Below are 17661 nucleotides of genomic sequence, written 5' to 3'. Positions count from 1 at the left end.
CCTCTTTTTCACTTACTTTGTGGCTTAGATATGGTTCCCTATTAGTACATACAGGTTTATCTTGTTATTTTTTTAGCTGTTGCAAAATATTTCATAGTTTGGATGTACCACAATTTGGACATCCCTTCTTGATAGCTATTTATTATATATCCAATTATATAATATAAAACAGAGATGCAAAGAACGTTCTTGTGTGTGTCTCCTTGTGTACATGCGCAAGCATTTGGAGAAGTAAAATTCCCAGGTCACAGGGTATGTGTGCATACTTTCAATTTTGATTGCTGTTTCCAAATTACCCACCCAAAAGGCTGTGTCAGTTTCCATTCCTGCCAGTAGTGGATGAGAGTTGGGCTAGACCTTTGGGGGGAAGATCAGAATCTTTAATTTCTTGGCAATTATATGTGTATAGATCCATCCTGTGTTTGAAATGCCAATAAATCTTGCCATAATGTACAGTTCTTTACTTCCACAAAATATGATTCTTCATCAAAGTGTAAAATTTTAGCGATAAAAGGGACCTGGAAACAATTCTTGTTGTCAAAAGTTTGGCTTTGCCTGCATATAAGAGAAAAGAGCTGAATTCTAGAACATAGTAGCTGTGAACAATCTCAGAAAGTGGCTCTAGAAGCACAAAACAGTTAAATAAATTGCTAAATAAATCTTGTTTGTATAATCTGCAGGGCATGAAGTACTTACACCACAGAGAGTTTGCTCATGGGAGGCTGAAGTCTCGGAACTGTGTGGTGGATGGGCGTTTTGTACTCAAAGTGACAGATTATGGCTTTAATGACATCTTGGAAACCCTAAGACTCTCCCAAGAGGAACCTTCCGCAGAAGGTACGCAATGTATTGTGCCCTTGTGACGCACACAAGGTACTCCGAAGTTCACATGAGAGCATGCCTTGGATTAAAGCCTCAGGCTGATTCAACTCCTCACTTTTGTTGAAAATCAGCCTCATTTCCAAGCCAAAGGAGTTGAATGAAATCTGCAGGCCGTAATCTCCACACAGCCCAGCCTTCTGAACAAAGCCAGTGCAATAATGTTGAATTCCTGCTGTGGCAGGATTAGGTTATATTGTCTGGAGACCCTAGGTGTCCCTGGAGGAACTTGCTGAGTGCTAGGCACACAGTAGGTGCTCAATAAATACTTGTCAGATTGAATGGATGGTAATTTGGTAGTTGGACTCCCACAAAGCCCATTCTGGAATGGGATGTCACTAAAGCCTACCCTCACTGTCTCTCTCTAGAGAGAAGAAGCAAAGAGGGGGCCCCCCAGCAAGTAAATGCTCCAGGGCTTGTGTGGGATGGCGTCAGACCGAACTATGGCCTTCTAGGAAATCAGTAGGCTTGGCTGTAATGCCCATATTGTGTTTTTGTCTTCTATTTGGTGCACCCTTAGCAGCACCAGACAATGCCTGTAGGGGTCATAACAGATCAAAGAAACAGGAGAAATCTGAGACTTCAGGGCTTAGGAGTGAGTGAGTGAGAGCTAGGAGGGAATGAACTGATGGAAAGGAAGAAGGAAGGAAGAGAAAGACGTAAGGAAAGAAAATGAATAGGGTTAAATAAATATAGGAAAGTAGCACATTCAATGTTTTAAGCAGTATTGCAAAGGGGAAGAGGGGAAATGATAACACAAAAATGGAAAAGCAGACAACCCAAAAGAGACAGAAAGAGATGCAAAATGACAACATATACTCATACTCTTAAAAGAATCTTTGGTGTTAAAACTTTTAAAATTGCTGACTTTATAGGAGAAATGAAGACTGAAGGACACACAGTGACACATGCACAGATAGAGACGCAGTCCAGTCATCAGTGATGTCATTTTTGCGCCTAATAAAGCCAGTGGAATATGAGCCTTTAGGGAGTCATCTGGTCCAACTCGCCCATTTTACAAATGAGATAACTGAGTCTCAAGATTTGCACAAATCGTGCACCTACTTAGCAGCATCAGTTCAGATCTTCTGAAGACTAGCTCCTGTACCCAGCTAAATGAAAACATTTAATAACAATTTCCTCTTTCTCTGACCATCAGTACTTTAAAGGACTTGAAGCTCTTGGTAATCACAATAGAAACACGTGCTATTGTCTTTCTTTATGTCTCTCTCTGTCTCTGTCTCTTGTTCCCTCTGTTTCTCTCTGTGGACCTGTTCTTGTTGACAACTGAATCATGTGGTTATTATCTGGCTAATCCCAATTTGAAATCTTGGAGTAGTTGCCCGGTGTTAGGACTAGGATGTTTGGATGACAGCTGCCGAGTGGGAAGTACTTATCTTCCTATCAGAATTACTCACCTATTAAATAAAACACAATGTCCAGCTTCCTAGAATTCCATTTAACTCACAGATTGGCAACTTTCAAACTTACGAAACTCTAGTTTTAGAGTAAGGACAGGGTACCTGCAGTGGTTTTTTGTTTGTTTGTTTGTTTTTTTTTTTTTGGTGTACTGTGTCTGTCTCTTTACCTGTTTCTCCCTCTTACACTTTCATTCCATTCTCCAAATTGCAAGGGCAATCTGGATGCTCAATCCCTTCTTCACACACCGAAGCCAGAGGGAGTTTCCTGAACTGCAAATCTGATCATGTTACAGCTGTGCCAAAACTCATTGAATGGCTTCCCATTGCTCTTAGGATAAAGTTCAAACTCCTTGACATGGCTTACAAGTCTGTCGTGGTTTGGCGTGAGGACCTCTCATGCTTAACCACTGTCTCTATATTCCAGCAGTGCTGACCGCCTTCCAGTTGTTTATTTGCACTAGGTTCTCTCTTACTTCCAGAACTTTACATATACCTTGTTCATTGCTTGGAACACTCTTCCCTTCCCACTTTTACCCACTCTTCTGAGTCTGGCTAAATTCTACTCCTTCCAATAGGCTCAAATGATTCAAGAGGCTTCCTTAGGCTTGGTGAAATTATCCTCTTTATGATCCTTTAAGGCTTTGAACTTTGTTTTAATACCACATTTTGTTGGTAATACATGTTTAATTAGCTGTCTTCTCTCCCTCCCTAAACTATAAGTCTTGTGAAGGTAAGAAATAAGTTTGCCTCCCACAGTGCCTTTCACCATACCTGGTGGAATAAATGTTTGTTGAATCAATGAATGGAAGAAATAAAGAAACTTGCTGCTCCCTACCTTAGACGACAGGGCTAATCGAATCTTACAGTTGGAAGGCCTTGTAGATCGTCTGGCTCAATCTGTATTTTACAGATGGGGAAGCCAAGGTTTAGGAAGGTGAGCTGATTAGTGACCCAGATGAGATTGTGAACCCAGGATTCTTAACTTTTGCTCTGTGTTCTCTTGTATCGTATCACTGGCTCTCCAAGGTTGATTTTATCACCATAGCAGGGCTATGAGTTAGCCCTGGTTCCAGTAAACACAAAACAAGCCAAAGTGATTTTTTTTTTTTTTTCTGAGAGTTCAAGTCTAATGATAGGCAGTGGCTCTTACTGGGCTCTAGAGTGGGAAGGGGGAGATGGGGGCATGTTGTAAGTGGATTCATTACTGCCTACTCTCAATTACATAAGTATAGTGCAAAAAAATCATTTTAGCCATTAACAACATACATGTAAGTGCTCTCTGAAAATACTGTTTGGTAATGATTGTATTTAATCACCCAGCTTTTTAACCGAGAGTTGTGTCCTCTTTTCCCTTCTTGTGCTGTTAAGTGTGCAGAGGGAGAGGATGCCAGGAACAAGCAGCTGCATACCATTTTCCCTGCCCCCCCCCAACAAACATATGCCTGAAACCCTACGGTCAGTAATGTATTCCTTTGACTAAAGTATTATTCGGTTTTTTCCGTTTTATTTGCAAGCATCAGTTCACCTAGGCAAGGTGACTGATGGGCAAAACTCTCCGATTTTGGGCGGGGGAGTTGGGGGACAATGGCTGGGGACACCTGGAAGACAAAATGAGATGAGTATGTGCTTGGGGTGAGGCTAGAATTTCCTGGACCACCATTTAGATCAGAATGGGCTCCAAATAAGAATTTCCAGGGTGAGTTTCTCTTTCCTGGGTTTCAGCAACAAACCAAAATAATCTGACCTTTTATCCTCCTCCTTGCTTCCTAGGGCCTTGTCCTTTGGACTCTCTTCCCAATGCCCCAAATTTGACAAGCTGAAAAGTTAGCCAGTGTTTTTCCCCGCCACCCCCACCCTCAACAGACAGTCTTCTCCAGCCTCCCTGTCTGGTTGTCAGCCTGTTGTTTATTCCACTTCTCTCCCGTGGAGGAGCGCCCTGTCCCTTCCTTGTCCATTTTAACCTTCGTATATATCTCGGTCCTCATCCTGCTGCTGTCACCCCTTGCACCTCACCTCTGGCTCTTGCTGTAATAATTTCTAGCTGGTTTCCCTGATTCCAGCCTCTCTCCTCCTTCAATCCAGTTTGTGCAGGTTGCCAGATTAATCTTCCCAAACACAACTTTCATCAAATCCCTCTCCAGCTCCAGCACCCCTACTGCCTTTTGTATTCACTCCAGATGCCTTCATTTGGCTCTCGGGGCCTCTCACCTCCTGCCCTCATTCTTCCAGCCACCCTCCCTCCCCCACTTCATCAACCTCATTTCTCATTTCTCATTATTCCTTAACAGAGCCCTTCTCTTCAGCCAAGCTAATCTGCTTATCATCACTCCCATCCACAATTTGCTCCTTTCTACCTCTTGTTCTTTTGCACGCACTGTTCTTTCTCCCTGCAAAGCCCTTACCCTCTCAGCTCTAGGAAACTGCATCCTTGACCTTCTTAACAAGCTCCTTTAAGATTTAACTTTTCCAGGAAGCCTTCCTGGAATAATTTGATCAGCTCAGTTTTTTTTTTTTTTTATTAGCTCGAATCTCATGGACTTGCCAATATTGAACCATTTTTTGAGCTACAGAAACAGCAATTTCATATCGTTCAATGTAAAACATTCCCATTATTAATCGGTATTTCTTTATATGTTGCTTAAGGAAACTTGCCCCCAAATTTCTGAGTCTCTGATTCCCATGCATGTGTATGCTAAGTCTCTTCAGTCATGTCCGACTCTGTGCAACCCTATGGACTGTAGCTTGCCAGGCTCCTCGGTCCATGGGATTCTCCAGGCAAGCATACAGGAGGTGGATTGCCATGCCCTCCAAGGGATCTTTCTGACCCGGGGATCAAACCTGAGTCTCATAACTCCTGCATTGGTAGTCAGGTTCTTTACCACTAGCATCACCTGCAGAGATTATATTTTTTTAATGTGTGCTTAATATTGGCTTTTAATAGATTTCCTTCCTTACACTATAGAGGTTCCCAGGTGGCTCAGTGGTAAAGAATCTGCCTGCCAATGCAGGAGCCACAGGAGATGTGGGTTCGATCCCTGGGTTAGGAAGATCCCTTGGAAAAGGAAATGGTGACCAACTCCAGTATTCTTGCCTGGGAAATCCCGTGGACAGCTGAGCCTGATGGGCTACAGCCCATGGGGTCACAAAGAGTCAGATATGACTGAGTGACTATGCATACACTACAGTGGCCCACATCACCATCGCTGTTGTATTGCAATTAGGGGTACACATGTGTGTCTTGCCAACTGGTCTGTGAACTCTGCAAGGGCAAAGGCAAAGTCTAATTCATCTCTGCCACTGCCCCATCCCTAGCACGGTGCCTCGTACATAGTAAATCCTCAGTAAATAATTGTGGAACTGAGTTGAAGGAATTGCTGCACCCTTTTGCTCTGCAAGGAACAGAGGAGGCTTGGGGATCCTCTAATCCTCAGTTAAGACCTGGAGAAATCAACTTGTGAATCCCTGAGCCCCAGCACATTCAAATTACCAGACACATGTAGATCTCAGCACACAGCAAATCCATGGCAACCAGTCTGGCAGTGCATTCGCCTTTCCCTGGAAGCTGGCCAACTGCTACTTGCAGGCTCAACAGAGCAAGAAAGCCAGCACCAGATAGTTTTTCTATTTCGAGCGTCTGTGCCCTTCCCCACACCTCTGCTGTGTCTGCCTGTATGCTCCTGGGGGTGGGGAAAGTAGTATGCTTTTGCTGTGAGTAATTCCTAGATTCATACATTTAGACCCTGGGGGCGGGAGGGCAGCACTAGCATGCCAGTCTGTCTTCATAAAAATATAAAGCAGTCAATAAAACAGCACCCTTGGAGCCCTCGAGGGCATTGCAAATGCTGTCAGTTAATTCTCCCTAGATTCATTACACAACGCTTTCTTTTCAGAGTTGCTGTGGACAGCCCCTGAACTGTTGAGAGCCCCAAGGGGCAGCAGGTTACGTTCTTTTGCAGGAGACGTCTATAGCTTTGCCATCATCATGCAGGAAGTGATGGTCCGGGGCACTCCATTCTGCATGATGGATCTGCCTGCCAAAGGTAAGCAGGAGATGTGAAAAAGGTACCAGGACCCCACCATGATCCAGGTCGTCAGGGCAACCTAGGCTGTTGTGATTTGCCAAAAGCGTGAACACGGTCCTGTGTTTGTGCTAACTGCCTGCTGGTCTGCAAGCAGCCTGTGTTGTGTGCAGGTGGCACTTGGAGCCAGAACGCTTTAGGCATTTGGAAGGAATTCCCCCCACCCAAGAAGCTGGTCCTTTTCCGAACTGACATAAGCCAAGAGCCTAAAGGACTTTTATGTTAGCTTTTTTTTTTTTTTTAGCAGCCCCCTACCATTCCTTTCAGATACCCCCTGCCAGAGATTTCAGTGCCCCCTCCATGATGCTCCTGGATGTCAGAATCCTCCCTTTTCCTTGTGACCTGCTGTAGTCTTTCATCCTTATCTCCCATCAGAATCTTTGGCTACCAGGCAAAAGTTTGAGGGGAAGCAGGATGCTGACATATTCTAAAAGTATGAGCTCACTAGATATTAAATAATTAGGAATGGAAAAATAGTAAGTTTATTAGTGGAGGACCCTGACGACATTGCTTTAAAGTGATCGAGGAACATCGTGTCTCCCCTGCCATAATGCACTGAGAAGGGCACAGTACCACCCTTGTGGTCTTCTTGCCCCCAAATGCATAAGCTCAATCTTACCATGAGAAAACATCAGACATAGCCCAACTGAGAGGCATTCTGACTGGCCAGTACTCATCAGAAGTATCAAAGTCATGAAAGACAGGGAGAGAATGAGGCACCATCACAAACTGGAGGAGACTGAGACAGAACAATGAAATATGATATGGATGTTGAATTGGGTTGTGAAACAAACACAAAAGGATATTAGGGGGAAAATAATGAAATTCAAATAAAGACTCTAGATTAGTAATAAGCATTGTACTGATATTAACTTCCTCTGTACTGTGATTTTATAAGTTGCTAACATTAGGGGGAAGCTGAGTAAAGGAGATATAGGCAATTATTGTACTTTTAGTTTTTTACAACTTTTCTGGAAGTCTAAATGTATTTCAAAATACAAGATTTTAAAAATGCAAAATCAAACCAAACCTAAAATACTTAGTAGTATTTTGCCCCACTCAAAGCTTTATTTCTACCTAAACTCCCTCCCCAACAGTTCCTCATCACAAGTTAAATGAAGCCCAGTCTCCTCACGTAACACACACAATCTGGTCCCTAGCTGCATCTCTAGGCTTATCTTCTATCATTCCTCATACTCCAGCTAAGCTATGTGACTGGCAGTGCCTTGAAATCACTCTCTCTCCCACCTTGGTGCCTCCACATGTGTTGCCTGTTTGCCTCATCCAACTCACGTCACCTTCACTGGGAAACCTTCTCTGACCTTTTAAGTGTGGGATGGATGTCCCCTCTGTGCTCTCCTGTGCGTATGCCTGCTAGAGCACTTATATCGCTGGTCCTTCTTTATCTTTCCAATTGAACTGTGAGCTCCTCAAGGACATGAACCATGCTGGGCCTAAGGACAGAGGTGACCTAGTTCACTTGTCAGTGTTCTGACACAGGGACAAGGGAACTTGATGGTATTCTGAGAAAGAGACTCCTGTACTAGTGAGTTGGGTGGGGCAGTTGCACTCCATAGGGTCAATTTCCATGGAATCTATTGCACTGGGGCCAGGGTAAGAGATGTGATGGAGAAACCATCACTGTATGGGCCAGCCTGAGTTAGCAGAGCAGAAAGTGTCATGTCACAAGGAGCAGAGGCAACAACTGAAATTCTTTAATGGAGGCTAGGTGATATTTCTTATGTGGTATAAAGCCATACTGCTGGAGGGTTATAGCCAAGGCAAAGGTAGGAAAGACACACTGGTGGTGCCAGCAAGGTTTGGTTCATGATGAGGATGTGAGAGTCAAGGGTGTGAAGAGGGGACTAGGGATAAGCAATGAGCTGAAGAGATAGTCAGGGCTTGGATGTTTATCCTGTGGGTGATAAAAATCCATAAAGAGATTTCAAGCAAAAAAGCGACATGGCCAAATTCATGTTTTCAGAATGGTTTGGAGAAGGCTGAGGTGGAAGCAGAGAGACCATGCAAAGTCTGATACATAGTAAATGTTGCACTCAGAGTGGAAGTCAAGTACTAGCAGCCAGGAGGATCCCAATGAGCCCCTGAATGATTTAATGGTGTTCTTAATTCCCTTCCCCTAGAGACCAGGCAGGGCCCATAACCTGGGCCTTCAGTGGGGGCTAATCGGGTCTACTGTGGGGATTGAAAGGCTTAGATATTTGGGGATGGGTGAAAGGAGCTAGATCATTGAAGCAATGGATAAATAACAAGGTCCTACTGTATAGCACAGGCTTCCCTGGTGGCTTAGTGGTAAAGAATCCGCTTGCCAATGCAGGAGATTTGATCTCCATGGATTTGATCCCTGGGTCAGGAAGATCCCCTGGAGAAGGGAATGACAACCCTCTCCAATATTCTTGCCTGAAGAATTCCATGGACAGAGGAGTCTGGTGGGCTCCAGTCCATGAGGTCACAAAGAGTCAGACACAACTGAGGGACTAATGCACAAGCTGGAATCAAGATTGCCGGGGGAAATATCAATAACCTCAGATATGCAGATGACACCACCCTTATGGCAGAAAGTGGAGAGGAACTAAAAAGCTTCCTGATGAAAGTGAAAGAGGAGAGTGAAAAAGTTGGCTTAAAGCTCAACATTCAGAAAATGAAGATCATGGCATCTGGTCCCATCACTTCATGGGAAATAGATGGGGAAACAGTGGAAACAGTGGCTGACTTTATTTTGGGGGCTCCAAAATCACTGCAGATGGTGACTGCAGCCATGAAATTAAAAGACACTTACCCCTAGGAAGAAAAGTTATGACCGACCTAGATACCATATTGAAAAGCAGAGACATTACTTTTCAACAAAGGTCCATCTAGTCAAGGCTATGGTTTTTCCAGTAGTCATGTATGGATGTGAGAGTTGGACTGTGAAGAAAGCTGAGCACCAAAGAACTAAATGCTTTTGAACTGTGGTGTTAGAGAAGACTCTTGAGAGTCCCTTGGACTGCAAGGAGATCCAACCAGTCCATTCTGAAGGAGATCAGTCCTAGGTGTTCTTTGGAAAGAATGATGCTAAAGCTGAAAGTCCGGTACTTTGGCCACCTCATGCGAAGAGTTGACTCATTGGAAAAGACTGATGCTGGGAGGGATTGGGGGCAGGAGGAGAAGGGGACAACAGAGGATGAGATGGCTGGATGGCATCACCGACTCGATGGCTGTGAGTCTGAGTGAACTCTGGGAGTTGGTGATGGATAGGGAGGCCTGGCGTGCTGCGATTCATGGGGTCGCAAAGAGTCGGACACGACTGAGCGACTGAACTGAACTGAACTGATACCAGAAATTAACACAACATTGTAAATCAACTGTATATCAAAACATAAATAATATGTAGCAGAAGCAGAACAAAGCTGTGCTTAAATGATTTTTGTTGTTTTGTCATTAAGTCATGTCTTTGCGACCCTATGGAATGTAGGCCACCAGGGCCCTATGTCCATGGGCTATCCCAGGCAAAAATGCTGGAATGGGTTGCCATTTCCTCCTCCAAGGGATCTTCCCGACCCAGGGATGAAACCTGCATCTCCTGTATTGGCAGGCATTGAGCCACCAGGGAAGCCTGCTTAAATGATACCAAATACCTCAGTTAATTATTAATAGTTTCTCACTCCCTTTCTTGACTGATTGATAGAGCCTTTGCTCAGATATAATTTATATTCAGGCCACCTAAGGAGAAAGTGAAATAGATGGCCTTTTTGTGATTTCTCTTGCCCGACGTCGTTCTTGTTTAAAACTCAATTATCTTTACCAAATCTTGGTGCTTTCCCCACAATTTGTAGACCTTTTTTGTTTTTTTGCTTCCTGACAGAAATCATAGAAAGACTTAAGAAGCCTCCTCCAGTGTACAGACCAGTGGTTCCTCCTGAGCATGCACCCCCAGAATGTCTCCAGCTGATGAAGCAGTGCTGGGCTGAGGCTGCAGAACAACGACCAACATTTGATGAAATATTTAACCAGGTAAGGACTCTGTGAAGCTTAGCACTGCCCAGAAGCCATCTTGAAGCCAGCCTACCAAGACGAACTCCTTCGGTTCTCATCATACTGTGGAAGGACCCTCTTGCAAGAGAAGAAGGCATTCATCATGGGGATGAAGCATGGAACTGGCTATTTGAAGGCCCTTTGGTGCTGGATCATCTCCAGTACATCCCCCAAGTGCATTAGGATTCATTTTGGTCTCTCCTGTATCTGAACCTCTGCTCCATACCATCCACAATCTGACCTAACTGACCTTTCAAAGATGAACTTGAACCACCAAGCATTTGCAAGGCACTGTCATTGAGACCATTAGTAGAAGGAGTAGGTGGATCCTGGAGTAGATGCTTTGGAAACTCCAGAGAACTCTGATGCGTATCTCATTTAAGTGAAGCCAGATTGTTTTGGGAGGGTATGGAAAAATATGAGGAGTTTGAAAGGGTTTTCAGGATGGAAGGAAGTGCAAACATGGAGTACAAAAGCAGGAGATTCCTTTGGTTCCTAGGAAACTGCTTGAGGCAATAAGCCCCATGTGCTCAGTCATGTCTGACTCTTTTGACCCCATGGACTGTCACCTGCCAGGCTCCTCTGTGTATGGAATCTCCAAGGCAAGAATACTGGAGTGGGTTGCCATTTGCTTCTCCAGGGGACCTACCCAGGGATCAAGCCTGTGTCTCCTGCATTGGCAGGCAAATTCTTTACCATTTAGCCACCTGGGAAGCCCTACTTGAGGCAATAAAGTACATGAAAAGTGATAAGTTCCCTCCTTAAGATACTGAGTTTCTAAAGAGCTTGACTCTTGCCCTAGAAGTCGGGATTCCACAGGGAATATGAGGAGCGGAGAGAGAGCCCTGCTAAGGTGCAGTTCCTATGTCAGAGCATGCACTTGAGGGCTTTGTTCAAATGACAGGATACCGAAACTGAGGGAGTGCTCTGTCAGCGGTGGCGGAGAGGCTTTTGAACCTGGCTGGTGTACCGCACTGAGATGCTCAGTGAGTGGCAGGTATCTGAGGTGGAAAACAGAAAGAGTTGGATTGAAAGCCTGGGGGGCCCTGAATATTAAGTCATCCATGTCCCCAGCTCAGAATGCCTCCATTAGCCTGGCTGAGTTTCTTGAGGACACTCAGACAGGTGTTCAATAGTAGCAGGGGAAAGGCACAGAATTATGGAGGTCAAATTTCTGAAAACTTACCATGAGGCAGGAAGAAAAGCATTCACCCTGGTGTTGATGCTAGAGATGTTATTTCAGAAGGCAGCAGAGAAGCTGGTGAAAGATAGAAGGAGTGCACATCTAGGAGCTCAAAAAACTGTCTCCTTTTAATTGGTCAACTTCCAGGCAAAGTCATGAAATGACAAATAGTAAAACCAAGGCATCAAAAATGTAAATGACTTTCAAACAGGATGGCTTGGGGCTGCCCTCACTGAAATGCCACCCCAATCCCTGCAGCTAATCCAACTGAAATGGGGAGAGGAGGAGGCTCCCTGGGTTAGGCAATAGGGGAATTGGAAAGATCCCCTGTAGCGGGGCACAGCCACCCACTCCAGTCTTCTTGCCTGGAGAATCCCATGGACAGAGGAGCCTGGTACACTACAGTCCATGGGGTTGCACGGAGTCAGACACAACTGAACATCTGAGCACCAAAGCATCTGAGTTTGCTCTTGTGATTACCAACAGGACCTCGGTGGACAGGCAGATGCAGACCAGGCTCAGAAGGAAGCTTAGCCTTGGGGCATTGAGTGCTATGTAGAACACATGTGAACCCTTATGTGTATAAAAGGGTTCACTGGGACAGATTCCTAGGTGTTTGTTGAGCAAAATTACCACCAGTCGTCTCTTGGTGTCAACCCAGCCTTTTGCCTGCTGAATACAGCAGTAAGGAGGGGCTACCCTTCATGAAGATTGAAGGCAGGAGAAGGGGATGACAGAGGATGAGATGGTTGGATGGCCTCACTGACTCAATGGACATGAATTTAAGCAAGTTCCAGGAGTTGGTGATGGACAGGGAAGCCTGGTGTGCTGCAGTCCATGGGGTTGCAAAGAGTCGGACACGATTGAGTGGCTGAACTGAACCAATGTTATGACAAACTCCTTGTCCCTGTAGATGAACAGGGTCCCAGGAGGGCACATTGCAAATCTGTGGCATGCAGCCACGTCTAAAGGATCAGGGGCAAGACCAGTGGAATTTCTACATGACCCTGACATGAAGGCCAAGTCTTAGGAGACACCATTACTCTTGGGCCCCATGGTAAGAAATAAAGATAGATCTTACCATGTAGATCTTACCAGGCTTTCCTGGTGGCTCAGATGGTAAGGAATCTGCCTGCAATGCAGGAGCCCTGGGCTCGATCCCTGGGTTGGGAAGATCCCCTGGCAACCCACTCCAGCCTCCTTGCCTGGAGAATTCCGTAGACAGAGGAGCCTGCCGGGCTACAATCCATGGGATCACAAAGAGTCAGACATGACTGGGTGACTAACAAACATTTAAAAAAAAAATGTAGATCTTGGGTCACATTTAAGAGGTCAAGGAACCTCCAGCTGTCCAAGTACTGGTAACATGGTGGCATTAGAAGATAAGTATAGTTTTGTAGGTTGATGATCTAGAAGAGTAAAAGAGCCCTCCTCTTTCCCTTATCCCACTTCACGACTGGCCTGAGCTCCAGACCAAATCTTCTTGCCTTTGAAGTGGCCCCTGGTGGCTCAGATGGTAAAGCGTCTGCCCACAATGCGGGAGACCTGGGTTCGATTCCTCGGTTGGGAAGGTCCCCTGGAAAAGGAAATGGCAATCTCCTCCAGCACTCTTGCCTGGAAAATCCCATGGATGGAGGAGCCTGATAGGCTACACCCCATGGGGTCGCAAAGAGTCAGACACGACTGAGCGACTTCACTTCACTGCTTATGTGTTAGCATCTCAGAACTGAGGGATACTGACCAGAGAGCACCTTTGCTTAGACTTGAAAGAACCAGAAGGGTAGGGGAAGAACTACTCAGGGAAAAAGAGCTCTGTGAATGGGCCAGGGTGACAAAAGAGTGAGAAGTGACTTTTCTTATTTATACATGGCTTTACCTCTCTTGCCTTGGCATTTTAGAGGAAGGGATGTGTGATAAAGGGTCTTGCTCCATCACCTCTAAGTTTAAGGAGTAAGAATTCTCTGGCTCTCTTTCTGCTTTACTTCCAGTTTAAAACTTTCAATAAAGGGAAGAAGACTAATATTATTGACTCTATGCTTCGGATGCTGGAGCAATATTCTAGCAACTTGGAAGATTTGATCCAGGAGCGAACTGAAGAGCTGGAAATTGAAAAGCAGAAAACGGAAAAGCTCCTGACACAGATGCTACCACCGTATGTGTGAAACCTGAGGAGTGTGAATGCTTGTAGCAGTGTGTTCTATTAAAAATAGAAAAAAAAAAGTGCCAATCAGCTAACTGCTCCCTCCCCATGTCCTGTACCCTCTCTATTCCCAGTAGGTTTGAGTCACACCTTCAAATCAAAGAATTGGAAAACCCAGGGAGCAGAGCACACTTCCTAATTTTCCACTTCTTGTGGATCATGCTAGTCATTTACATTTTTGATGCCTTGGTTTTTCTATTTGTCATTTCATGACTTTGCCTGGAAGTTGACCAATTAAAAGGAGACAGTTTTTTGAGCTCCTAGAGGGAAGTAGCTGGGTTGTTTTTCTAGGCTTTTCCTTCCTTAGAGTGGGAGCCTTATGTGTTGCTACCATTTCCAAATTTTTCAAGTCACCTTATCATGATCTGCTAGGAGATAATCAGGGAAGTTAGTCTCCTGCAAAGGCAACCTCCTGGGAACATTTCGTGCCCCCAGGTGGGGTGGAGTGGGTGGGTTGGGGGAAGCAGAGAAAGAAGGATAGAGAGTTGGAAAAAGTCCACAAAGGAACAAACCAGGACTCTCTGCTCAATGACGTATTCCAGCACCTGGCACATTGCCTGGCACATTGTAAGCACTCAATATCTGTTTGTGAAATAAATGAAAGAAAGAGTGTTTGCATCCCAGTGACATTTTCTTCCTTCTTACCTACTTGGCAGTGAATTTTGGAGAAATTGTGTTCTAGCAGATGTGGCCTGGAGGGAGGCCTGTGTCCTCTGAGGAATGTCTGTGTCTGCTTTTCAGATCAGTTGCTGAATCTCTCAAAAAGGGCTGCACAGTTGAACCGGAGGGCTTTGACTTGGTCACCTTGTACTTCAGCGACATTGTGGGCTTCACAACCATCTCAGCCATGAGTGAGCCCATTGAGGTGGTGGATCTTCTCAATGACCTGTACACCCTCTTTGATGCCATCATTGGCAGTCATGATGTCTACAAGGTACATTACTTAGCAGGACAATATGTTCCAGAGAGCAATTTTGATATGAGGCCCACCTGTGTGTACTCCAAAATTGAAGGAGGGATGCAATTTTATCGAATGCTGTTATTTAGGAATTAAAATTTAAATAGTATACCACTTCCATTGGTCTCCATTGAAAACGAAGGCCAAATAAAATGCATATAATGTCACATTTTTCAAAATAACAAGCTCAACACAGCAAGAGATTGCTGGTCAGATTTCTTTTGAGCTGTTTTCTAGAACTGGGACTAAAAAGAGGTTGAGACCAATAAGTATTGTTGTTCTTCAGTTTCCAAGTACCCACAGGGCAGGCATGGAAGGGCATACAGAAGTGTTAGTGTTTGGCCCATAGTTGATGACTAAGTTCATCTTGGGAAATTTTGTGTATATATAATACATGCTATTAAAATTTGGTTCCCTCCTTTAGGTACTGTTTTTATACAGGAGGAAACTCAACTTTGGACCTGAGGCTCTCTGGGATTGCTACAGGGTAACCTAAAGCCCACCTAGTGGTCTGAGGTCTCAAGAAGTGATTAATTGTGAGGTTGTAACCTGCTGCTCCCCGGAGAAGGCAATGGCACCCCACTCCAGTACTCTTGCCTGGAAAATCCCATGGTCGGAGGAGCCTGGTGGGCTACAGTCCATGGGATCTCGAAGAGTCGGACACGACTGAGCGGCTTCACTTTCACTTTTCACTTTCATGCATTGGAGAAGGAAATGGCAACCCACTCCAGTGTTCTTGCCTGGAGAATCCCAGGGACAGGGGAGCCTGGTGGGCTGCCGTCTATGGGGTCGCACAGAGTCGGACACGACTGAAGCGACTTAGCAGCAGCAGCAACCTGCTGCTCCCACTTCCCCTGATCCCTCCAGCGTGTCACTTTCCACTATTTCTGTCAAAGGTGGCAGAAGATGAGTGGAGAACAGATGACTATATTCACTCATTTTGGTGCCATGCTTTTTTCCTCTTGATTGTATGTGTTGCCCTGTCTCTAGGCAGAAAAATGACTAAAAATCTCATAGCTGCGCAGGAACATGTCCATGTTGTCTGCAACATCGAAACTTGTTTTAGTGATGGAAAAAGATGCCCCAGGCATCCCACACTTTAGACAGCTCCTCTGTCCCAGGAACCCAGCTGGAGCTGGAGAATGAGTAGCTCCATTCATTGGATCCTTCACAGTAGCCTGAAAGGTTCCAACTCTCAAATCACACACAGGGCAGTGTGTCTATCTCAGATTAGACAGGGCTCTTTCAGGTCAAGTAGAGAGCCTCAGGGCTAGGCCAAGCTGCCTAAATAGGGCTCAGAAACAGGCATCATGCCTGTCAATCAGCAGGAGCTGCAAACTAATCAAGAAGCACACGTGGAAACCATGGTGCAGGAAAAATCCATGGAATCAGACTACCTGTCTTAACTTGTTGAATTCAAGCAGCCTGAAGAGAAAAACAAATCACTGAAAGCTAATTCAGTTGAAATTAAAATCAAAGATGATTCAGTGTGGGCGGTAACACAGCCACGAGTTTAATCAATCCAGCTGATACTGTTCAGACAATTGTTGGGGGTCTTGGGAATGAGGCTGTTAGGTATTTTGATACTTCATGGCTGCAGTAGGAAGCTAGCGGGCTGTTTTCAGGACAGAGTAGGGCTATATGAATCCAAAAATTACATCTAAGTAGTCAGTCCTTTTTAATAAAAACAACACAGTACAGAGGAAATAAAAATTGAACCAGTGGCGGATCACCAAATCCGTTTGTGTTTTCATTTTCTTTACCTATAAAATTGGAATCGCCTCCCCTGGCACTTGATAATCTGAAGTGGAAGTAAGAAGGCTGCTGCAGAATTATGAAGTTGGTGACTTGTTTTCAGTTTCAGTTTTCCTACTACCACTCCATCTTAACCAGACCTTTTCTATGCCTTATCTACCCTTTCTGTGCCCTTGTTCTGATTTATGCAACCCATATTCCCCACACCAGTGTCACACCAAGGCCAAGAAGCACCCATGTTCCCTGTCCTTCTAATTTTCTCACCCATATCCCTGGGGTCTCCTGGGTGACTGACTCGGTAAAGCTGAAGGATCAACCACCAGTCAATGATAATAGCCAGCCAGTGAGTTTCTCCCTCCCGTGCATATAGTATTTGCATTGTACCATTGCCGTCTTCTGTGTGAGCAGGTATGCTTATTTATCTGAGAGCAGGAATCCTTTTCTCAAATTGTATTAGGTAAGAGAGGCCCTGAATGGAAGCATCCTGAGGTACAAAGCCCCATAGGTGTGAAGGATCACTATAGAAAGTCATAATGTGGAGCCGATTGCCAAGTACTAAATTTTATCTGGAACTGAGTCATAGGCACAGTCCTATGGTTTATTTCAAGACACGGCAGTTTGGCTATGATGATGATGGTGATGATGATGATGGTAATGGCTGGCACTTATCCCCCAGGCAGGTTTTAATTGCTTTGACATTTATTAAGTTATTTTGTCCTTAAAACGCTGTATGAGGTGGGTGCTCTCATTATCCCTATTTTACAGATAAGGATACTGAAGCACAGAGGGGAAAAGTCATGTGACTAAGGCCACACAATTTGTAAAAGGTGCATCTGGGATTCTAAACAAGGCTGTGTGACTTCAGAGTTTCATGCTCTTAACCATGGCGCCCTGTGAGTGCAGTTATTTAGGAGAACATAGATTTTTGGGGCCATTTAAAACATTTATTCATTTTAATTAAAGGATAATTGCTTTACAATATTGTGTTGGTTTCTGCCACACATCAACATGAATCAGCCATAAGTATACTTGTGTCCCCTCCCTCTTGAAACTGCCTCGCATCTCCCACCCCATCCCACCCCTCTAGGTTGTTAAAGAATCCCGGGTTAAGTTCCCCGAGTCATACAGCAAATTCCCATTGGCTCCATTTGACC

At 44.8% G+C, this 17661-nt stretch overlaps 1 protein-coding gene across 1 annotated transcript in view; it reads left to right on the top strand.

Moving 5' to 3' along the window:
- GUCY2F (guanylate cyclase 2F, retinal) overlaps nucleotides 1–17661 on the top strand; it is a 98010-nt gene that overhangs the window by 65151 nt on the left and 15198 nt on the right. Inside the window, exons 9-13 of the mRNA XM_052663733.1 lie at nucleotides 681–837; nucleotides 6191–6340; nucleotides 10242–10390; nucleotides 13583–13746; nucleotides 14536–14728. Coding sequence (XP_052519693.1) covers nucleotides 681–837; nucleotides 6191–6340; nucleotides 10242–10390; nucleotides 13583–13746; nucleotides 14536–14728 — 813 coding nt within the window. The remainder of the gene's footprint in view (nucleotides 1–680; nucleotides 838–6190; nucleotides 6341–10241; nucleotides 10391–13582; nucleotides 13747–14535; nucleotides 14729–17661) is intronic.

The sequence above is a fragment of the Budorcas taxicolor genome, chromosome X (assembly GCF_023091745.1).
Source record: "Budorcas taxicolor isolate Tak-1 chromosome X, Takin1.1, whole genome shotgun sequence".
Lineage (NCBI taxonomy): Eukaryota > Metazoa > Chordata > Mammalia > Artiodactyla > Bovidae > Budorcas > Budorcas taxicolor.
Note: the sequence above shows the minus strand (reverse complement) of the source record. Positions and strands in the feature narration are given on the sequence as shown.